The sequence below is a fragment of the Phlebotomus argentipes genome, unplaced genomic scaffold (genome assembly GCF_947086385.1).
Source record: "Phlebotomus argentipes unplaced genomic scaffold, Phlebotomus argentipes genome assembly scaffold_4, whole genome shotgun sequence".
NCBI classification, from domain to species: Eukaryota; Metazoa; Arthropoda; class Insecta; order Diptera; family Psychodidae; genus Phlebotomus; species Phlebotomus argentipes.
Window position 1 is genome coordinate 5,170,351 of NW_026776174.1, and position 21,983 is coordinate 5,192,333.

The following is a 21,983-nucleotide window of genomic DNA, read 5'->3' on the forward strand; positions in this document are numbered from 1 at the left end:
GATTATCGGATTAAGCAAAGCCACGCGTGAAGTTAAATCTGTATATTCATTTACACTTTGAAATTACATTTTGATTTTTACTTTTCCTAATAAAATATCTTCTTTATAACATCTCTTTATCTTTTCTCTCTCTAATCAGGAATAATTAGTGCATTTTTTTCTTTAATAATATTTGGATATATAGATGATTCTTTTTTGTTCTATGAGGAGAAAAATACATTCTTGGAGCAAATATTACGTCTAAGAATTGAATTACTTTGTCACTTTCAGCTCGTATGTTCGCAGAATTGGTGTTCGCAAGACTAGCGCACTCTCTGCAGATATAATGGGCAGGGAATTTGTCCAGTGGTAGTTTATGAGATGGCTGATGCTCTCAAAGATACGATCCTTCGTCCGGACCTTGTGGGCAAAAGCAAAGTGTGTGTTAAAGGATGTGAAATCTCTCATGGACTGTCAGAATCAATGAAAAGTACTCACAACTCCTTCGGGATCGATAAGTAGAAGATGCTTGGGCGACGCAGACTGCATTCCAGTGAGAACATACTGCCCTGGCGTGCCCTGAGATTCCCTCACCAGGAAATCCCCATCGCTCTTGAGCAGATTCTCCGAGACAGGTCTGCTTATCGCGCCATGGAACCACGATTCTGTGATCAGCTGCGACCTCTGCACCTCGGCAGACAGCGAGAATGGCTCTGCAAGGCATAAAAGACGCAATCATAAGGTTTCTCTGCGTGTTTCGCAACTCCTTCGGGACTTACGCATATCGAAGAGATCGCGTGTTTGGAATGAAGTACTCGCTGTGGCCTCTGAAGCTCCAGCCTGTCGATTCTCATTGACATAGTCATGCTCCAGTGTTGGACTATTCAAATCTATTAAATTTGTGCTCATGCGATCATGAGATGTCTGCTAAAAAAAATTAATGAAATACAATGTAAATTCAATCACAGACCTTTCCAAAATGGAAAAAATATGGTAATTTCGTATGGAATTCTGTTTCGAATAGTTCAAATAGGTTAAAGAGGTCAGAGGCTTGTTTTGCTTGCAAGTCAAACACGTAAATTTTCAAGCTGAAATGCCAGATAAGTTATTGTACAGTTTTTATAAGGTGCTTAAATAATTCTTCAGCAGTATGTTAAAATAATAATAACTTCGGGAATTTAGATTCACTTGAATCATATGCAATACTTGAGACTTTCCCCTTGAAACTGTCGCTCATTCGGTTTTGATTCCGCATGGAAAATCAATGAATTCTCCTCACCTTAACATTTAAATGCGACAGAGATTGCGCCAAATCACCGTCAAAGAGCAAATCCGGCGGAACTTTCCCAGGTAAATCATTGTAGTAGTCTTTATCACACCGCAAATTGTACGGAGAATCCTTTACGTTCTTGTATTCTCTGTAAAACAGGCGAAATTTTGGTAATTTTCAAGCATTGCATGGCAAAAGTCAATTTGAATTACTGTGGTTTGTTGAAGAACTCCTTGTAGCGCAACTCGAAAGCCTGACCAATCGTGGCAATCAAATCCTGGGCTTGTCCACCGCCGCATTCGAGCACATAGCATGCTCGCCAGTCCTTCAGATCCTTGGCCACGTAGGCAACAAAGTCCAGCGTGTCTGTGTCGCCGCCGGACGCGAATGAGATTCTGGGCATGTCATTGTTGGCTATGATGTCACCCGTGTCGATGTTGACCAGCGACAGGAATTTACTGGACACTGTGAGAGTGACATTGGCGCCCGCATTCTCCATGATGGGCTTCTCCGAGATGCACTGGATGATCTTCTTGTCCACGCGCCTCTTCCGCGATGCCTTCAGTCCTGCCGCCTCGCACACGCGATTGATGCATTCTCTGCAAGAAAGTAAGTATGACTCTGAGGTCATCGATCCTGACCAACTCTGGGAGCTTTTCATACTTGGCCACTTGCGATCGTGTCGTGAATTCCAATGTTTTCATCGATGTCTTGATTTCTAAACATCCGATGTACTGCAAAAGAAGGGAAAGCTCAGCACAGAGGAAGTCTATGGCTGAAGAGCAGAGGAAATACGCACCCGGACATTGAATGTCACTCCTTCCTCACTGAGCAGAGCCTGCTCATTGTGAAGCCAAGTGCGGGATGACTTGGAGAACTCCCCGGAAGCTTCGTAATTTCGAGGCATCGCGCTGTCTTATTTCATTCTCCGCACAAGCACACGATGAATCCTGGAACCAGAACAATGAAATTGGGTGAATCACTCCCGTTTATTGACTCAATGTAAAGATGTCAACAATTTGTGTGCAATGCTGCACAAAATCAATGGATGCCCTCAACACATCTCACACACTTTGCGACATCACTGCACAGCACACACGCCAATTTAGGTGTTCATTTGTCCAAATCTTACCTAATATTTGCCCTCCGATGGTGTTTTCATTGGGATTTTGGCTGTTTTATTTGCCTTGCACTACATTCCTTGAGCACTTCTGATTGCCTTTGCAGTGAGAGCAAAAACCACCTACGTCATTGTTTTTCGGACTACTTTATTGACGTTCTGTTTTCGAACAACCCGACTGAATGACTCTTTGCAAAGAGAGCTTCATGACTAAAAAATACTCTGCAGAGTTCAAACTTGAAACTCTAAGGAAATTCATCGTGAATGAGAACAACCGAAGAACCCCATGTGAACTTATTACACAATTGCAATTAAGCATATAAGAAAAATATTGAATCAAAATAATTCTAATTGATTATATGCCTTCATTATTAGTACGCGTCAGTCTTCTGATTTCTTCGAAATCAGTTCCATTCACACTGGGCTGGACGTCATTGTAGGTGTGTGAAATTTTCTGTGCAGTGAAGAGTTTATTGATTCCAAAAGTAGTGTTAAAAAAGATGTTTCCACCTAAATAATACAATTCTTTCCACTCTGCAATTCCTCTAGAAACCATTTCCGGTCAAGGTAAATGCAAAGCTGGGGCGCTAATGTGACTTTCCGTCCTAAACTGACCACCGTCGTGATTGTCCAATGGCACAGCCAAAAAATGCCACACGATCAATTAAATCTAATTACATTTGGGCAAATTCTCATTTCCACGTACTAAATGAATCACTGGACTATGAAAAATTGTATCTCTCATGCAAATTTCAGGCGAGAGAAAGACTTTGTTAGCGCATGAATTGAGCAGTGACGGCGGGTGTTTTTACACACAATTTCTCTCCAATGTTTTCTTCTGTTTTCTACTTTCAGCTATATTTCTGCATTTTCCTCGCGATTCCAGTGAATCATAAGAAGTTGCAATGGAAATGTCGCACAGTTTAACTCTCAACGAGGAAGCCCTCAATCAAATTCCCGAACAAAAGCGTCCGTTGTTCGTGTTTGAGTGGCTCCGCTTCCTGGACAAAGTTCTGGTGGCTGCCCAGAAGGTGAAACCGCCAAAATTAGGGTGATTCTGCGGAATGTGCTTTAATTGTTCGGTGTTTCCTTACAGAATGATATAAAAGAGTGTCAAAACAAACTTGTGGAGCAGCTTCTGACCCATATTCAGAGCTCTCCTGGCCCACCGACCAGGAAACTCATCGCACAATGTCTGGCCACGCTCTTCTCTGTCGGAGACACATTTCTCCTGTTTGATACTGTGAACAAGTGCAACGATATTCTAAAGAATAGGGACGACTCACCGAGTTTCCTTCCAACGAGACTGTAAGAATTCCTTTTGCTCCTGCAGGAGCATGCTGTAAGATTTCTGTTTTCTCACTGCAGGGCTGCAATAACTTGTGTTGGAAGCATGTACGAGAAGCTGGGACGAATGATGGGGAGATCATACGAAGAGACTGTTCAAATCCTGATTAGATCGCTTAAGAATGCAGAGTCACAAACGCGAATTGAGATAATGGTGACATTGGAGAAGGTGTGCGCAGGAATGGGAACTGCAATCTCTAATGTTCACAAGGATATCTACAAGGCGACGAGACATTGCTTGACTGATCGAGTGATGGCTGTTCGCGTGGCGGCGGCAAAGTGTCTCATTGAAATGGTGAAGCACACACCTTTCCTCTACACCACTGAACTGGAGAGTTTGGCCACACTTTGCTTCCGCGGCTTCGAGGGCAGTAACTACGAAGTGCGATGTTCAATTGCGAAACTCCTGGGCATTCTTATAGGTAAGGAATTCATAGTTGATGTGTAATCCGAGAGAGTCTTACAAGCTCTTCTCACTTCCAGCAATGACGCAACAAGCTGACAAAACAGTGGCGAATCTCAACACTGCGAAAGTCGTGCGCTCGATATCACTGGACGAGGCTTTGGGTGTTCTAATGTCTGGCTTTCTGCGTGGAGGCGTTTCCTTCCTCAAAGGCACTGGCGAGATGATAAAGGGCACAACGGCGGTTAATCGCGAAGTGCGAGTCGGAGTCACGCATGCCTATGTTGTTTTGGTACAACAAATGGGTAGCGTTTGGCTGGAGAGGAATTTACAGAAGTTCCTCACACACATTCTCGATCTGGTGGCAAATCCCAAGGCGGCGTCATCGCACGTCGATGCTGTATATTCACGCAAGTGTATCAACTTCATCTTGCGGTCTGTTGTGGGCAAAATGATTGGCGAGAAGGTGCAAATGTCCACGTGCAAGGAGCTCGTGCAGATTGTGGCGAAGCAAATGAACACCATTGACTTCAATCCGGAGAATGCGAAGGATTCCAATCAGGAAACACTGTTCAGTCAACATTTGCTGGTCTGTGCTCTGCAAGAGCTGGGCAGTTTAGTTTTGATTCTGGGAACAACAGCGCAAAACCTACTGAACGATCAGCACCTGAATTTTGTGGACGCCACTTGCGCTGTGCTTATTCACCCTTGTCTGGCTGCTCGACTGGCGGCCGCGTGGTGTTTGAGATGCATCTGTGTGGCCGTGCCTAGTCAAATAACGCCACTCATCGATCGCTTCATTGACGCAATGGAGAACATGAGATCGTCTCCTGAGGCAATTTCGGGCTACAGCAGTGCTCTGGCCGCCGTTCTGGGCAGCGTGCGCTTTTCTCCGCTGGGAATTCCTCACACGAAGGGAAAAGTCGTCTTCAACACCGCCGAAGAGCTATTGAGGACCGCCAGTCAGAATAGTCGCTTGTCGCTGGCCAGGACTCAAGCTGGGTGGCTGTTGATTGGAGCCATTATGACGCTGGGAGCACCTGTGGTAAAGGGCGTGCTGCCCAGAGTGCGTCTTCTGTGGCGGAATTCCTTCCCGAAATCTGAGAATGAATTGGAGAGTGAGAAGGCACGAGGCGACGCTTTCACGTGGCAAGTGACTCTCGAAGGTCGAGCTGGAGCTCTGTCAGTCATGCACAGCTTCCTACTGCACTGTCCTGAACTCCTCATGACTGACGACAACACACGAAGACTCCACACTTCCATTAAGAATGCTGTAGAAATGTTGGTCAAGTAAGTAGTTGCAAGATTTTCCGATTCTTCTCTCGATATTTAGCGAAATTTTCCTTTTTAGCATTTCTTCCGTGTTGAAAACTTATGGCCAACAATTGAAGGCGCCCGCGGCGATCGTTCGTCTGCGTCTCTACGAAACACTTACGCTCCTGCCGGCGAATGCCTTGGAGTCTTCCTACACGCATCTGCTGAGAATGCTGGTGGCAGAGTTTACACTGGCCGAAAATCCAGCCAATACCACAACTTCACTCCTCAAGGCACTGTGCCACGCTGACGACTCCATCATCCTCGGTTCGTGGCTGCAAGACACAGATCACCACACAATTGAGGATCAGCTGGAAGCCAACAGCGCTGCGGGATCTGGAGCTCTGGAGCACGATCCTTGCTCTCTCTATCGCCCTCTGCCGAAGACAGAATTTTGTCCTGGACCTCTGCCGCTCGGCGTGACGGTAATTGACACGTCGGTCACTCTCTTCGGCCTCATCTTCCCCAAAGTGGCCAACAAGCATCGATTGCAGATGCTGGATCACTTCGCTGAGTGTATAAAGCACGCAAAGACAACACGACAAGAGGCTGTGCAGATGAACATTTTCACTGCTTTGTTGAGCGGACTGAAAGGATTGACAGAGACAAAGTGCAACATTGGCCAGGAGGATGTGAAGAAGAGTGCAACAAATCTGATCATAGCGTCTCTTGTCAGCACAAATTCTGTGCTGAGATGCGCCGCTGGTGAGGCGCTGGGACGCATCGCTCAGGTCGTTGGCGACTCGAGATTCACGGCAGAATTGGCGCAGACTAGCTTCGATAGACTGAAGTCAGCTAGAGATGTCGTGACTCGCACAGGACACTCGCTGGCTCTGGGCTGTCTGCACAGATACGTTGGTGGAATGGGATCTTCGCAGCACCTCAACACGAGTGTGTCCATCTTATTGGCACTGGCACAGGACGGAAGCTCACCTGTGGTGCAAGTATGGTCTCTTTACGCACTGTCACTGATCGCAGACTCTGGCGGGCCCATGTTCCGAGGCTATGTTGAACCATCGTTGTCGCTGTGCCTGAAACTCCTTCTCAGTGTTCCACAGACTCACATGGATGTCCATCAGTGCATCGGACGCGTTCTCAGTGCACTTATCACAACAATAGGCCCCGAATTGCAGGGCAATGCAGCGTCAATCTGTGCTGCCAGATCATCCTTCTTGTGTGCCTGCGCAATTATGCATGCTCACAGCGATCCTTTTGTGCAGGCCGAGGCCACAGAATGCCTTCAGCAGTTGCATCTCTTCGCGCCTCGCCATGTGAATCTCTCCAATCTTGTTCCGACTCTCTGTCGGACGCTGTCAAGTGATTATCTGATGCTAAGGAAGGCTGCAGTGTCGTGTCTGCGGCAATTGACTCAAAGAGAGGCGAAAGAAGTGTGTGATCACGCCCTGGCAATTGTTCCCACTGAGGAAGTCGAACAGTCCATTTCGGAGAATGGTTTGCCTGGCTATCTCTTCAGCATGCTTGACACTGAGACAGATCCGCAGATGATAAAGAACATTCATGACACGCTCACTTCGATGCTCCAGATGTTGGCGGCGGATAATCTCTCCCAATGGCTGAGTTTGTGCAAGAACGTGCTGACAGTCGCCACGGATTTCAGTGCTGCTGATGAGGCGACAGGCAAAGACTCCTCCAATCTCGCCGACGAGGCTGATGATGAGGACGACATGGATCAGTATCATGCTGAGGACACAACCACGCATCCCGCTATTCAACCTCGTTGGCCAACACGCGTCTTCGCGGCTGAGTGCGTGCAGAAGATAATATCCTCGTGTGAGAATGCACATGCGGCGCATTTTGATCTGCATCTGGCCAAGGAGATTCAATTGACTAAGTCCAAGGGAGATTATCTGGTTCTTCACTTGTCCGACCTCATCAGGATGGCTTTCATGGCGGCCACGAGTGATTCCGATCAATTGCGTCTGGCTGGACTGAAGACACTTCAGGAGGTGATTGACAAATTCGCAAGAGTGCCTGAGCCAGAATTTCCTGGGCATTTGCTATTGGAGCAGTTCCAAGCACAGGTGAGACACTCACAAATGTCTAATTGATGCTTGTCTGCAATCCTAACTATATTTATCTCTTCTCAAACAGGTGGGCGCTGCTCTTCGACCAGCCTTTGCCCAGGATACTCCGTCTCACGTCACAGCAGCCGCTTGTGAAGTCTGTTCCACTTGGATTGGCTCAGGCGTGGCGCGCGACATGAATGACCTGCGTCGGGTGCATCAGCTTCTTGTGTCCAGTCTCAGCAAGTTGAGCAGCAAGACAAGCAGCTCTCAGCTGTACAATGAGAGCATGGCCACGCTGGAGAAGTTGAGCATTCTGAAGGCGTGGGCTGAGGTGTACATCGTGGCGATGGTGGGAAATGGATCGGCACCAGCTAGTGTGCTGCTGAAAAAGCTGTCAATGTCGCAGAGCTTCGATCGTGATGACGAAGCTGGTGAATTTGGAAACTTTGAGAGCAGTGGAGAGAGTCTGCTGGCTCTAGTGCGGCCGGAATTGAGTGATCTTTCGCATCACTGGTTAGCAGCGTTGAAGGATCACGCGCTACTCCTTCTTCCCAGTGAATTCTCCAGTCAATTGCCTCACGATGGGGGCGCTTTCTACACGACAGACACTATGAATTCTTCCAAGCCGCACTACATGGCATCGTGGCCACCGATTCTGTACGCCGCCTCGCTGTGGCTCAACGCAGAGGGATTCGCACTGCACAAGGATACTCAGACGAGTAATGACAACGTGGCGTCGAGTGATGATGGCAGAAATTCGGACAACAACAACTCTTCAGTGATCAGCCATGGAAGCGTGAGTGCGGATAGATTTCACATGATCTTCGGGATCTGCATGGAAGCACTGTGCAGTACGAGATCGAGTGAGAAGGACGAGAATGTCATCTCGTGTCTCCAGTCGCTGAGCACAGTGTTCGACTCTGTGTGGGCTAGAGAACAACTCATGAAGGTCAATTCGCTGAATATTGAGCTGTGTAATGTGCTGCACAGATCCATCCTCACGCGAGATTCCATTGAAGTGCAGCTGCTGTGCATGGAGATCCTGAAGCAGACACTTGAGGCGGCCAAAATGTGGTCAGAGCAGAACGCTGTGACGGATAACAGCGAAGCTGAGGAGACAGATGACAAGATTGTTCCTGGAAAGTCGCACATTTACGCTGTTCTTGAGGTGTGTTACTGCCTGTTTGTGCGCCAGATTCCCACGATGAATCCCATGCAATCTGCCAGATTAACTGTCGAGCAAATGCAGAAGCAGTGGGGCAGCACATCTAATGGTGTGTACAAGATCAGTCAAGACAGTGGCATTCTTATCTCGGCGGCTATTCAGTGTCTGGAGTCGCTGACGCAACTCTGCTCTCCGGACGCGGCATTGTCGATCCTACCGACAATTCTCTATCTCACAACGACCATCATTAAGGAGATCGCCACAAAATCTATCAGCGACAGCACAATCCTGGCCAATTCCCCAACAATTCAGGCCACTCTGAAGTGTCTCAAGTCCGTGGCCGTGGACAAGTATGCCACGCATGAGGCCACGAGCGAGCAGTGGTGTCAATTGATGCAGAGCGCTCTCGATCGCCTGATCGATATGATGAAGACGGGCTGCGAGGAGACGAAGCTGGACGAAGTCACAATGATGCTCGCCATCGCGGTGTTTATACTCAATCTTCCCGCAAAGTACATCGCCGTGCCGGGTCTGCAGTATCCGTGTATCAATCACTTCCATCAGTGTCTGCAGAGTGACCATCAAGTGGTGCGCGTCAAGTGCATTCAGACGCTGCGCTCGATCTTCACCAACGCCGATCTCACCGTCGGCACGCCCTACATTCACGCTTTGGCGCCGCGCATCATTCAGAACTTGTACGCTGAGAGTGTGAAGAACATGAAGACTGACACTGAATTGTCGCTGGTTCTGGAGAGCATTACAACTGTTGAGGCTCTCATAATGCTCGCAGAGCCCAGCAAAAGTGAGTATTTACCATTCTAGTGAGAAGAATTTGACTAAACACTGCGATATCTGTTCTATTCTGGCTATCAGGAGATCTCTATCAAGGTACAATTGTTCAGAAACTTGTGAATCTGAATGGGAGGGACTTGCTATGAAAAATTCCAATGAACTTGAATCTTTCTCCAAAGAAATTGTTTGCTTGATGATAAAGGCTTTTTATAGTTGAAGACTCGTACTAAAATCTTGCTGTTTCTCCTCACAGGAAGCCAAATGCTCGCGATTCTTGTTCCTGTCCTGATCAGTTTCCTCTTGGATCCGTACAAAATTAGCGTGAGCAGCAAGCAATGCGTTCAGCTGCATGAAAACTCTTTGCAGTGGCTGAAGAAAATAGGCCCAAAGTATCCACAGGTGAGAGAATCTCGTTCAAAGTAATAATTTCCGATTTCTAATCCATGCATTTTGCACTTTCGCAGGAATTCAAGAGTCTCATGTCACAAAATTCAGGCCTAAGGACACGCCTAGAGACTGCAATTCGCAACAGCACACAAACGAGTGGAGGCAATCAGCAGAAGAGCAAGAATGATATTGAAAATTCAGCATCAAAGATGACTGTTCTGCAGAAACCGTCGATTCAACTGAAAACTGACTTTAGTAACTTTACGTGAATGCGGAAGGAAAGAAATGTGATGTCAAGTTGTGTTTAGTGATTGAAGAAAGAGAGAGAGAGAGAGAGTTTGTGTGGAATGATAACATATTTATCCTGTTTCAATATAGAGAAAATTAACAATGTTCTCTGCAGTAATGAAGCTTTGTATAATTCTGTGCTGGAAATTTTACTAGAACAATTGTTGAAAGTAGAGAGAATACTTACAATAAAGTTTTACTGTGACAAATAGTTAATGGCTAATCCTCTCGAGTGCAGCAATTCGTCAAGATGCTTTTCAATTTCCCGATAAGCCGCCAATGCCTGAGATTCTTCAGTTTCCATCGATTGCAAAATCGACTTGTCCATTCCGATGACTTTCTGCTCTCTCATCTGGAACTTCAGGAGCATCGTCTCCAGATCAGTCACGTTTCCTGGAGCCAGGCGTCTCTCAATGAGTTGCATCAGGAGATGTAATTTTCTTTTCTTGGCCTCCAGTAGAGAGGAAATCGTTGCTCGTCTCCTTTCTACCAGACTGTCGATCAATTCCACGTGCGTGAAAGACTTATCAAAGATCTCGGGATGTTGTTTCAGTGTTGATCTGCTGACTTTTAGCAGCGGTTCGCAGATAACAGGAATTTGCTGGTGAACATGATTCCTGAGGATCAAGCATTCCTTTGCAGGAAGCGTCGAAATTCGCTCTCTTATTTGTTCTGTAAGAATCAAGGCGATTTTGTAGAATTTTAATAACTTGTCTTCAATAGTCTTTGCAATCTTACTTGGTAGCGTCACACAAGGATGAATTTTAGGTAGAAAATCCAGGAGAAAATAATTTTTCAGGGTTTTGTTAGATGAAATCATTGAATTCTTCGAAGATTCTTTGAGGATGTTGAGAATAATCCGCATTTTGCAGTATTTCACTTGCATTTGATGTAATTCCACATCTTCCACGAACGAAGTTTTGGCACTAATCTCGTGAAAAGGCATTGTTGCTTTCTCCAATAATTATTTATCTTATTTATGAAGAAAATTGTGAAAATTCCTCTTGTTTACATCAATCACATCAACGATCTTTGATTTTGACACCCATAAACGTCGCAGCGCCACCTGGAGTGGTGAATAAGTTCAAATCCAACGATCATCACCATGAGTCCAATTAACTTTACAACAGAAAAACACCAGCCAACTAAAATTATATTGTTCTATATTGAAAAAAGGCACATGACAAAGACTTACAAAAAGTACAAAGTAAAATATGACAAAAAATACTGCTGCTTCTTTTTCCTATGGCAAGTTTGATGGTACTTAAATTTTCCAGCCTTTATCACAACACCTCGAAATCTAATCGTAATTATAGAAATTATCCTTGAACATCTGCTTAGCTTTGTAGAGAAATTTGTCCGTGACTTTTCCGCAGTTGGAATTGGCAACGGAGATGTCCTTAAACCGCACAATCAGCGGCAATAGAAAGTGTCTGTAAGGATCCGAGCCTATTTGATATTCCTCAACAGCCGCGAAAATCTCCCGGAAAGCCGGTTGCTTCTCAGAGTGAAAGTACCCTCGATTCCCATGGACAATTCTTACGCCGCTCGGCGCCTTGCAAACGCTCATGTACATGCAGTGGTCAGGACGGTAGTTCCACTCACACGGGAAGACATACAGCTTCTCCGGATGGAAATGGAAGAGGATGTTGATGAGATCTTGGTCTCCCCAGGTGATTTTCGTTCGGTACTCTTTATAGATGGGTAGGATCTTTTGCTCCCATTCAAAAGCGCGCATTCGCGTGAGATTCATGAGCATCACGCCGGAATTGAGTCCCAGCGGACCGTAGAAAGGATGCCTGGCGAAGCGATTGTACCAGCCAACACTACTGTCCTCATGTTCAGGCGAGAGACCCACAATTTGGCTCTCATTGAACTGCCGGAACATTTTCCAAGCGTCCACTACGGAGGACAGGAAGAGGGTGTCTGTGTCCACATAGAGAACGGAGTCGATGTGACTAAGGAGGCTCTGGAAAAAGAATATAATCGCTCAACATCTCAGAAATTCTGAACTTTCTAAAGTGACTTACGGGCAGAAAAAGCCGCTGAGCAGCGCAAGGCTTGAATAAATTGATCCACTCTTCACGATTCTTCTCCGGAAATATAAGTGTCATGAGTTGGAAACTAAAGCTGTCCTTCAGCATCTCCTTCCAGTCGCTCAGCTTCTCTGAGAAGCTCTGCATCAGATCATCTTCGGTGATGATGACAAACTTGAGCGGCAACTCTTCAGTGTTGAACAGCAACACGGATTTCAACATGTTCAGCGTCTCGTGGAGCCTCGATCCACATGTCACAACAGCAATTGTGATCTCCTCCTTCGAGTGCCTTCGCTGCGAAGGATTCAAGTGTCCAGGATCATCCTGAGACCATTTGTACAGCCAAAACAACAAAGTGAGTATCACAAGCCCGTACAAAGTGTACATCAACACTCGCCGTCTTGTGATTTTCATATCTACAGACGAGCTATTTTCAAAAAGACGACACAACACAGATTTCACGGTACATTTTACAGAGATTCTGCCATCAGATGAGTTGGAAAATACCTTTTGTACTCTTTTTTGCTTTCGTGGTTTGTTTACATTTTCGCGATTGCTGCAATTTCTCAGAGACGGCGCCACAATGCAAGGTGTCAAAATCACGCGTGTTTTGCGGTGTTTTTCACGCATCCATGCGAGAAGATGTTTTGCAAAAGTAGGAATTTCCTGCGATTGAGGCATCTGTTCCTCATCGATACCAAGTGTACCTCGACGGTGGTGACATTTTTAAGGAAACCAGTGAATAAGCGAGTCTCTGAGGTATTTCAGAAGCATGAAAATGATATTCTGTTCAGCTCTTATATGGAAGATCACTTCCTGAAACTGGGCTTCAAGAGAGGCCGGGCTCTTCAAAACATGATCAAAAGCAAGGAGAGAAAAATGCATTTGGACAGTGGCAAGGTGAAGGCATTTCCCCTGGCGCTCAAGTACGTAAGTTCACCAGAAGACCGGGAAAATTACGAGGAAGTCACAGCTCCAGGAAACAACAAGATCACATTCTCAAAGGAAGATGAGGAATTCCTGACGTCCCTGAGGACGCAGGAGATGCGCAAGTTTAGAGAGGAGGTGTCAGAGAAGAAACAACCGAACTGGCTGCAGGATTATGAGTATTTCGACGAAGATGAGAATACTGATGTAAAGTACGGCACACCTGATCCTTCTGTTCCTATTTCCAAGGTGCCGTGCAGCGGATGTGGTGCACAGCTTCAGTGTGCAGAGCCCAGTCTCCCCGGTTACCTTCCCAGTGAAATCTTTAAGAAACGCAATATCGCAGAATTGCAGACGATGATTTGCCAGCGATGCCACTTCCTTAAGAACTACAACACTGCGCTCAACGTGAGTGTCCATCCCGATGAATACCTGGAGATAGTCTCCTCGATTGCCCACAAGCCCGGTCTCGGGATCCTAATAGTGGATCTCCTAGACTTTCCTTCTTCCGTGTGGGCAGACGTGCACAAAGTGATCGGCGAGAAAAGGCCTCTCTTCATCGTGGGCAACAAGGTGGATCTCATCCCCAAAGACTGTCGCGGATACTTGGACAACATCAAAGACCGCCTCGTTGACGAGGTGCTGAAGAAGGGCATCCAGGAGGAGAACATAAAGCACGTGGCTCTAATATCCGCCACCACAGGATTCGGCGTGGAGGAGCTGATCACGCAGCTGCACAACAAATGGGGCTATCGCGGAGATGTTTATCTGATTGGAGCGACGAACGTGGGCAAGAGTTCCCTCTTCAACGCCCTCCTGCGTTCTGACTACTGCAAAGTGCAGGCGCAAGATCTCGTGAAGAGAGCAACCGCCTCTCCGTGGCCAGGAACCACTATACGCCTCCTCAAGTTCCCCATTATGAGGCCGTCAGACTACAGGCTCTACGTGCGGACGCAGCGCATCATCTCAGAGCGATACGCCAAGGGACAAGAGGAGAAATTGCGGCGCATCCAAGCCAACAAGACGGGAAGTGTGGAACACGCCACACTCATAGGGCACATTGGGCAGTCGTTTAAGCCCGATCCGCAGGAGGTTCGCGACTCCTTCGCCATGGGTGGGTCAAATGTCCAGTCGCAAGGGCTGAATGAGGACAGCCCAACCTACCGGGATGGAAAATGGTGCTATGATACACCCGGAATCATTCTGACCGCCCAAATACATCACAAACTCAACATCGAAGAGATCTTGATGGCTCTCCCCAAGACAATGCTGCGCCCACGGACGTTTTTCATCAAACCCGGCATGTCTCTCTTCCTGGCCGGCATTGGAAGAATCGATTTCATGGCAGGACGGCAGCCGATCCGGTGAGTTAACGTTGAAAATGCTCAACTACACTTTTTACACCAGCTAATCAATTCCCTTCTCAGGTTGATTGTCTACTCATCGTTGCGACTTCCTATCTTGGTGTGTCACACCAGCAAAGCCGAAGAAATTTACGCGGATTTACTCACCACAGATGCTCTGCAAGTGCCTCAGAATTTGTCTGAGAGATCAAAAGCCTGGCCATCCTTGCAGTGTGGCTGCGAATTCAGAGTGACTGGAGAGCGCAGTGCGATCACAGTGACCGACATTGTCTTCTCGTCCATCGGCTGGGTTGGCGTGAATGCGAATGATGACGAGATTGCGCTGAAGGTGTGGTCTCCAGACGGCGAGGGGGTTTTCCTGCGAACGCCTCCGCTGCTCAGCCAAGGATTTCGGTTGCATGGGAAAAGAATACGCGGAAGTCTTGCATATAGAATTGGCAAAGCCTTCATTAAGCAATAAATCATTAGAGAATCCTTATTTCTGCTTCACTCCCACCGTGTTGAAGAGCTTATCTTTGGCTATTTGCGCCATCAGTCCGTGGATGAGCTCAATGGACGATCGACTGCAGTCGCGCGTTGCTTTAGACAGTCTGTCCTCCGTGCGCTTCTCGTGCGGATCAGATCCCGTGACGACGAATGGACTTCTGCCAAGACTCGCCTCGCTCTGCTCCAACTTCTCGGACAAATCGAAGATCTGGCCAGTCGTGTAGTCAGAATTGCTAAGCAGACCTGAGCTGCCGAGCGTGTTCACCCAGTACTTGTTCCACAGAGAATCCAGCAACTTCCTGTCCAGCGCCGACTTGAAATAGCTTACTTCCAGAGAGTAATATTGCTTGCAGTGCACGCCAAAGTCCTCGATCTTGTTCAGTGGGATCGTTTGATACTCCGAAGGTTCCTCATTCGGCGGCTTGTATCCCTTCGGATACGTCCGGAAAGCACCTAGGCAGACTTTTCCGGCTGAAACTGAAACCAAGACAGATATTAGGAAAGACTTCTGCAGAATTTTGCTAAAAATTGCGTACTTGTCTTCACGTGATCGATCACAATGGCAACAAAAGGCTCCTGGAAGTTCTGATTCAGCATCTGTGTGGACACATCGATGCCGGACAGCCAGCAACCGTAGCCTGGATGACTGTGATACCATCCAATGGCATTCTCAAGGCGTCCCACTTCTTTAGCCGACTCGATGTATGCCGTCATGTACTCATAAGCCTGCGATTGAGCATTCACACGGGTCTCTGTTCCTTCCACCGGAAGTGCAAAGGCATCCATGACGATCTGTAAGGGAGAAAACTCGTGAATTCTCAGAAATCTCGTAATTTTTCAGTCTTACCATTGTGTTCTCTTCGACTTTTCCCAAAAGAAGGCCCATAACTTCCAGAGTTCCTCCTGACCTGGCGTGCATGACCATCTTGAGGAGCGCCAGAGCTGAGATCTTGATGTCCTTAAAGAAGTGGGGATCTTTGTCCCATGGACGAGCAGCCTAAAGGATTCCGGGAATATGAAAAACAGCTTTAAATTGACAAGTGCTTTGTTTACCTGAATTTGTTGCTGCTGTTGAGCGTCGTATTTGAAGATTTCATCACATGCCGGCAGTGTTTCGATGTTGTTCTCCAACTCCCACGTCTTCTGGGCCATTTCCACATCGCTGCTTCGTCCTGCCATGGCTATTTTTGCGAAATTTTCAATCAGAGAGGCACGACCAAATTCAACACTGATGCTTGACAGTTGAGTTCATCGAATTGCCGCGAGAGGGTGACTTGCGATTTCCGGCTGTCAAGAAATTCACCACGAGTCACTTGCACTTCCTTTCTGGCTGAAACGTGGTGACGAAGGTATGTTGCTTGCAGCTTCTGCTGCTGTTTTAACACAAATTCCCGTGATTGCGGGTCGGTTCTTGATCCTATCGCACGCCAATGATGTCCTTGTGCGAGGATATCATGGAGAAAGTGCAGAAAGTAAGCTATAATGGAAGTATTTTTGTATTATTTCAGACGCCAAAATGGGTCGTCGTCCAGCTAGATGGTGAGTGGCTTTTTTCCTACTTTGTGTTGGCCTTCAGGATCACCCGGAGATTGAAATCACTAAGATACTACCGGGATTTTAATTTAATGTGAAGGCAGATTAAAAATTCCTGCTCTTGGGTGTGGTGGAAGATTGAATTTCCGTGATTTTCAACCACAATCGAGCATGAGACAACATAACCTCATCTGAGTGTTTCCTGACTCGCTAAATCGCTCTTTTCCCTTGCAGTTATCGCTATTGCAAGAACAAGCCGTACCCCAAGTCGCGGTTCTGCCGCGGTGTGCCTGACCCGAAGATCCGTATCTTCGATCTGGGCAGGAAGAAGGCCACAGTCGAGGACTTCCCGCTCTGTGTCCACTTGGTGTCCGACGAGTACGAGCAGCTGAGTTCTGAGGCTCTGGAAGCGGGCCGAATCTGCTGCAACAAGTATCTCGTGAAGCACTGCGGCAAGGATCAGTTCCACATCCGCATGCGATTGCATCCCTTCCATGTCATTCGCATCAATAAGATGTTGTCGTGCGCTGGAGCTGATAGGTGAGGAAATTGCCAGTCATTCATGGGATATTTCGCAAAATTGCTCAATGATGAAAGCTTCGAGCACTGGGATATGAAACACGATGATTCTACCCCAACATTGACAACCACTGATGCCCTTTATCTCAAATTACTGTCCTCTTTTGGCTATGTGAATGGTCAGATGCTGATTTTGCGTTACTTTTCAGGCTCCAGACGGGAATGCGAGGTGCTTTCGGCAAGCCACAAGGCACTGTAGCGCGTGTGGACATTGGGAAGCCCATTATGTCTGTGCGCTCCAGCGATCGTTTCAAGGGTGCCGTGGTGGAGGCTCTGCGCCGCGCCAAGTTCAAGTTCCCCGGGCGTCAGAAGATCTTTGTGTCCAAGAAGTGGGGCTTCACCAAGTACGATCGCGATGTGTACGAGGAAATGAGGGACAGCGGTCGTCTGGCCCCCGATGGTTGCAACGTGAAGTACCGCCCCGATCATGGGCCTCTGTTCCACTGGGAGAAGGTGCAGAAGGACATGCACGAGGCATAAGAGATGAGCAGGGATTTTATTGAAATAAAATCGGCCCCTGAAATCAATTGTTTCAATTTCCCCTCCCGAGAGTTGCTCAATTTTCGGTGTCGAAAGTGTGCGTGTGTCAATTTTGACGTTCAGCTGGTGAGCAAAAGCAGAAGGGAAAAAATGAGATCGATTTTGGTTTATTGTTCACATTGTTCAGTAATTGGTGGAAAAATGTGCAAAAGAGTGTGTGGAAGTCAGTAATTAGACTGTCGTGGAGTGGAATAAGTGCTGCTGCGTTACAAGAGACAGCGTGAGTGAGTGAAAATGAGATGGAGTGCCATTTTTCAGGTGCTCTTCCTTATTCTGCTTGTCGCCTGCGAGGCCTCGGCTAATTTGGGTGATCCGTACAAGATTCTGGGCGTGGGAAGGCACGCCACTCTCCAAGAGATTCGCAGGGCGTACAAGCAGCTGGCCAAGGAATGGTGAGTTGAGCAGGAGGTCATATTTCTTGGTCCTTAATGCACTCTCCTTTCAGGCATCCGGACAAGTCGAACGATCCGGAAGCGGAGAAGAAGTTCGTGGAGATTAAGCAGGCTTACGAGCTGCTGGCGGACGCGGATAGACGGAAGGCGTATGATTTGCACGGCATCACGAATGAGGATGCAGCCATGTTTCGGGAGCAACATGATTATAGTCAGTATGGGCGCTTCTCGCCGGATCCCTTCGAGGAGTTCTTTGGACATCGCTTCCACTTTGACCAGGATATCAGCCTCTTCCACAAGCTTTCCGTTTCCACCAAGTACTTCGAGGCCAACATCCTGCCCAAGAGTCAGACAGTTCCGCACCTGCTGATGTTTTACTCTGACTGGTGTTTCGCGTGCATGAAAGCCGCGGGTGCCTTCAAGAAGCTAATAGACGTCCTAGAGCCGCTTGGGACAAGCTTCGCCACCATCAATTCGGGCCACGAAAACAGTTTAGTCCGCAAGCTCAATGTCCATTCCATACCATGCGTCGTGCTCATCCTGGACGGAAAGTTCTATGTGTACAAGGAGAGCATCTTCAGTGTGCAGCGCATCGTGGAGTTCCTGCGCCACAAGCTACCCTACAAACTGGTGCCCACGGTGCAGGACAACAATGTGCACAACTTTCTCAGCGGCTGGAATGACAATCGCGTGCGGGCGCTCGTGATGGAGCCTCGCGGTCAGCCGAGATTGCGATATCTCCTCTCAGCCTTTCACTTCCGCTTCCGCGTGGCATTTGCCTTCGTGGAGCTCAACTCGCCGCATAGCGATGCCATCAAGGAGCGCTACAAGGTCCACCCGAATCTCGACACGGTGCTGATCTTCAATGAGGACGTTTCGCGTCCGGTCGCCAGTGTGTCAATGTCCGATATTCCACTGCAGACGCTCAATAATGTCATCGCGGCGAATCAGTATCTCGCCCTGCCGCGCCTCTCGTCTCAGGGAATGCTGGAGGGTGTTTGCCCAGCTGAGTGGAACCGACCCAGGAAGCGTCTCTGTGTTATCCTCGTGACAGAGAACACCAACAGTCACGACAATGCCAGACAAGCGCTGCGGAAGATCGCTCTGGAGTCATCTTACAATCCAGAAAGAGTGCGCTTCGCGTATATTTTCAAGGAAAAGCAGGCGGAGTTCATCAACGCACTGGCCAGGAAGGACGACCAGGAGACGCTGCTTCGCGTGGTAATCATCTGGCGCCGCGATACCACGCACATCAAGTACGAGTGGGTGGACGAAGCTCGGCTGCATGTGCATCAAGTGAACAATGAGACGGCCGATCACTACAACCACACGAAGCAGAAGCTGGACGATACCATCCAGCGCCTCCTTAGGGCGTCCGAGGCGCTGACATACGAGGCCGAGGTGAAGGATCTGCTGGACGAACACGCACAGGGACTCGTGTCGCGCATCATCAACAAGGTTTTGCTCACTTTTGAATATCTGGCCGACAATCTCGGCCGCGAGCACATTCTGCCGGCGCTCTCTGTCCTCGGCACGGTGGGATTCATTCTGGGCGTGGGCTACCTGATGGCTTACCTCGTGCGTCAGGAGGAGGAGAACATCAAGCAGCAGCAGAAGACGAAGGCCAGCAACAACAATAACGGCACCGCGAAGACACAGAGTACTTACGTGCCCGAGCTAAAGCTCCACGAGTTGCGCGCGGAGAAGTACAACGGACTCGTGCGGCTGCTGAAGCCGGGCTGTCGCACGATTGTACTCGTCACGGATCTGCAGTCGCGGAGCAAGCTGATTCCCGGCTACCACAAGGCAGTGTGGCCGTACAGGAAGAACAAGACACTCATGTTTTCGCACATGTTGATTGAGAAGGGTCTGGCCTGGTATACGGAACTGCTGAGGCTGTCGCTGACGGAGTCGCGCGACCTGAAGATCAACCCGAGGAACTGTATCGGCACGGTCATCGCGCTCAATGGCCATCGCAAGTACTTCTGCATGTATCACGCTAAGCATCCGGAGACAAGTCGCGGCGCAAAGGTGAGTTGAAGTCACTTTGAGTGTCGGTTTAAAGGTTGAGATTTGTTTTCAATCCTATTTTGCAAGATTAGAGCTCCCTAAGACAAAAATGTCACTATTTTCACAGAGAATTTCCTCAATATTTTTTTTTTCTTAATACAAAACTTTCTGAGAGAACGTTGGAATGCAAAATTTCCCTTTTTCTGATTACAGCGAATGCTGAAGATGACACGGCAACTGAGCAATAATTACAGAGATCCCGAGGCCGGATCCTTCTTGGCCATGGAGAGCGAGTCTGACAGTTCCGTGAGCACGGAATCAGAGCCGCGCATTCTCTTGGAGGAGAATTTGCTGGACGGACTGAGCAATTGGCTCGATCGCCTGTTCGAGGGCACAACTCATAGATACTACATCAATTACTGGCCGGATTTTCCAACAAAGTAATGGTTTTCCAAGAGCTACAAACACACAAAGTTAGCACCCAAAACTCTACTTGAAAATTAAGATCCTAATTATATTCAAACGTATATTCACAAAGTTAGTGAGACATAACTTGATAAAATTGATAAACAAGATTCTAGTCACATTTTTATAAAAACAGCCTGGATTAGTATGGATTTGAAAGGGGAGGAGAAAATGCCGTTTTATCCTTGAAGACATACAGTTTTAGGACTTTTTCAATGAAATGCTCTTTACACGATAGAAATTTATTGGAATTCGATTGCAAGAAAAGGTAGATTTGTAATAAGACATTTAATAAGATTAGCAGAATCCGGAAGTCTCGATAGTCTTTACCTGGTTCTTTCTTTCGGTTTAATGGCATTTAGAAGGGATTGTTAGTTATTTATTTGTTGAATGTGTGATTTGTTGATTTAACTTGTACAGTTGTGCCGAATTGACGCTTCTTGCTGTGTGAGAGAAATATTACTCAACTTTGCAAGAGGCTGTTTCTCAAAGAAGACACCAAAAAAGTTACCCAAGATAAATATTGATAAGTTTTCTCTTGATTTATGAGTGCCAAGTGTTCGACCTTTTTACATGTTCATTATAAAGTAAATATGATTTCTTGTTTACATGGTATTTTTTATTTAAAAATGAACGTAATATTAAGCGATGATCGTTAAAAATAAGAGAGAGAAGAACAAAAAAACAAGAAATGTTGTATGAAATCACACTCGTAGAAGAAATTCATATTTGGAATAATGACAAATGATATGAAATTATTCAATAAAAATGGATATTAACTGAATATTCTTCTTTAATGACTGTTTCTCTCTTTCACTAAATCAGGCGCTCTTCCATTCCTGGGCAGGAATGCCCTTTTATTTATAACTTTTCTCACCGGTCAGGAGGATTTTTGGGCGCTTCGCGAACTAGGATGACGCTGAGTTGAGGTCCTTTTCGCAGCGCGTGTATGCGACGCCTGTGCCGAAGCCCGTGCCCAGAACCAGCGGCCAACGCCTCCGCTTGAAGAAAAGCAGGGAAAATACCGCTCCTAGTGCAAGGCCACCAGCTGAAAACGTCAAGGGAAAGCCAGTGAAAATTATGTAATCAACTGAGGTGTTTTCCGATGGATTTACCTGACTTGACTAGCACATCTGTGAGGCACCGATCAATCTTCCGGCCGTACTCATCCTCCCCGAAGGGCTTCAGCTCCGTCTTTGCCGCACACATGATTTTCTGCTCTGTTTTCCGCGAATTTTCCCCGACACTCTCAAGAGTTGGCTTGTCGACACGGCAGTGAAGAAACTTCTCAGTACTTCACTGAAATTCACACAAAATACTATCAGGCGAATCTCCTCAATTAGTCCAGTGCAATGCAATCACAGTTTTTGATCTACTTTCAAGGAAAATTAGTATTTTCCATGCTGAGCAAAACTTACCTTGTGTCCCGGAACTTTCTGGCATATTCCGAACGTCACGGGCATTTAATTTTCGGAGTGTCACCGAGTTGCTCAACGCAGGCCTACCAATAGTTGCGAAGAAAACCGCACTTTTGATCTATTTTGAAGTCGAGTTACCAG

The 21,983-nt window shown here is 47.2% G+C and overlaps 9 protein-coding genes across 11 annotated transcripts; 4 read left to right on the plus strand and 5 right to left on the minus strand.

The window, feature by feature from the left end:
- Nucleotides 1–27: 27 nt before the first annotated feature.
- LOC132257711 (SHC-transforming protein 1) lies at nucleotides 28–2,520 on the minus strand. 2 transcript variants are annotated; one of them, XM_059754730.1, is made up of 8 exons: nucleotides 2,382–2,520; nucleotides 2,049–2,199; nucleotides 1,913–1,983; nucleotides 1,462–1,848; nucleotides 1,259–1,397; nucleotides 759–903; nucleotides 478–692; nucleotides 28–399 (listed from the first exon to the last, which is right to left on the minus strand). In XM_059754730.1, the coding sequence occupies exons 2-8, from the start codon at nucleotides 2,154–2,156 to the stop codon at nucleotides 253–255; spliced, it is 1,212 nt and encodes a 403-aa protein (XP_059610713.1). In that variant the 5' UTR covers nucleotides 2,157–2,199; nucleotides 2,382–2,520; the 3' UTR covers nucleotides 28–252. The 2 variants fall into 2 exon arrangements, with proteins under 2 accessions (XP_059610713.1, XP_059610712.1); XM_059754729.1 differs by having other exon boundaries at nucleotides 759–906.
- Nucleotides 2,521–2,796: 276 nt separating this feature from the next.
- Nucleotides 2,797–10,113, plus strand: LOC132258540 (HEAT repeat-containing protein 5B). Of its 2 annotated transcripts, XM_059755874.1 has the most exons (10): nucleotides 2,797–2,936; nucleotides 3,225–3,400; nucleotides 3,466–3,677; nucleotides 3,738–4,138; nucleotides 4,200–5,409; nucleotides 5,471–7,475; nucleotides 7,546–9,427; nucleotides 9,499–9,513; nucleotides 9,671–9,816; nucleotides 9,882–10,113. In XM_059755874.1, exons 2-10 carry the CDS (start codon nucleotides 3,275–3,277, stop codon nucleotides 10,071–10,073), a joined length of 6,189 nt encoding a protein of 2,062 aa, XP_059611857.1. In that variant the 5' UTR covers nucleotides 2,797–2,936; nucleotides 3,225–3,274; the 3' UTR covers nucleotides 10,074–10,113. The 2 variants fall into 2 exon arrangements, with proteins under 2 accessions (XP_059611857.1, XP_059611858.1); XM_059755875.1 differs by lacking the exon at nucleotides 9,499–9,513.
- A 175-nt stretch (nucleotides 10,114–10,288) lies between these two features.
- Nucleotides 10,289–11,107, minus strand: LOC132257993 (uncharacterized). The gene is made up of 2 exons (XM_059755081.1): nucleotides 10,831–11,107; nucleotides 10,289–10,764 (listed from the first exon to the last, which is right to left on the minus strand). The coding sequence occupies exons 1-2, from the start codon at nucleotides 11,036–11,038 to the stop codon at nucleotides 10,289–10,291; spliced, it is 684 nt and encodes a 227-aa protein (XP_059611064.1). The 5' UTR covers nucleotides 11,039–11,107.
- Nucleotides 11,108–11,255: 148 nt separating this feature from the next.
- LOC132258544 (glucoside xylosyltransferase 1-like) lies at nucleotides 11,256–12,842 on the minus strand. The gene is made up of 2 exons (XM_059755880.1): nucleotides 12,123–12,842; nucleotides 11,256–12,061 (listed from the first exon to the last, which is right to left on the minus strand). The coding sequence occupies exons 1-2, from the start codon at nucleotides 12,807–12,809 to the stop codon at nucleotides 11,393–11,395; spliced, it is 1,356 nt and encodes a 451-aa protein (XP_059611863.1). The 5' UTR covers nucleotides 12,810–12,842; the 3' UTR covers nucleotides 11,256–11,392.
- Nucleotides 12,771–14,888, plus strand: LOC132258542 (nitric oxide-associated protein 1). The gene is made up of 2 exons (XM_059755878.1): nucleotides 12,771–14,419; nucleotides 14,483–14,888. Exons 1-2 carry the CDS (start codon nucleotides 12,771–12,773, stop codon nucleotides 14,877–14,879), a joined length of 2,046 nt encoding a protein of 681 aa, XP_059611861.1. The 3' UTR covers nucleotides 14,880–14,888.
- Nucleotides 14,889–14,894: 6 nt separating this feature from the next.
- Nucleotides 14,895–16,170, minus strand: LOC132258543 (COP9 signalosome complex subunit 5). Its single transcript, XM_059755879.1, has 4 exons — nucleotides 15,959–16,170; nucleotides 15,753–15,902; nucleotides 15,442–15,697; nucleotides 14,895–15,382 (listed from the first exon to the last, which is right to left on the minus strand). Exons 1-4 carry the CDS (start codon nucleotides 16,082–16,084, stop codon nucleotides 14,895–14,897), a joined length of 1,020 nt encoding a protein of 339 aa, XP_059611862.1. The 5' UTR covers nucleotides 16,085–16,170.
- Nucleotides 16,171–16,176: 6 nt separating this feature from the next.
- Nucleotides 16,177–17,540, plus strand: LOC132258545 (large ribosomal subunit protein uL16). The gene is made up of 4 exons (XM_059755881.1): nucleotides 16,177–16,254; nucleotides 16,414–16,444; nucleotides 16,673–16,978; nucleotides 17,167–17,540. Exons 2-4 carry the CDS (start codon nucleotides 16,422–16,424, stop codon nucleotides 17,495–17,497), a joined length of 660 nt encoding a protein of 219 aa, XP_059611864.1. The 5' UTR covers nucleotides 16,177–16,254; nucleotides 16,414–16,421; the 3' UTR covers nucleotides 17,498–17,540.
- Nucleotides 17,541–17,599: 59 nt separating this feature from the next.
- On the plus strand, nucleotides 17,600–21,208 carry LOC132258541 (dnaJ homolog subfamily C member 16). The gene is made up of 3 exons (XM_059755877.1): nucleotides 17,600–17,949; nucleotides 18,003–19,980; nucleotides 20,173–21,208. Exons 1-3 carry the CDS (start codon nucleotides 17,792–17,794, stop codon nucleotides 20,401–20,403), a joined length of 2,367 nt encoding a protein of 788 aa, XP_059611860.1. The 5' UTR covers nucleotides 17,600–17,791; the 3' UTR covers nucleotides 20,404–21,208.
- On the minus strand, nucleotides 21,200–21,952 carry LOC132258546 (MICOS complex subunit Mic10-like). Its single transcript, XM_059755882.1, has 3 exons — nucleotides 21,843–21,952; nucleotides 21,540–21,723; nucleotides 21,200–21,472 (listed from the first exon to the last, which is right to left on the minus strand). Exons 2-3 carry the CDS (start codon nucleotides 21,631–21,633, stop codon nucleotides 21,333–21,335), a joined length of 234 nt encoding a protein of 77 aa, XP_059611865.1. The 5' UTR covers nucleotides 21,634–21,723; nucleotides 21,843–21,952; the 3' UTR covers nucleotides 21,200–21,332.
- Between the last annotated feature and the right edge of the window lie 31 nt (nucleotides 21,953–21,983).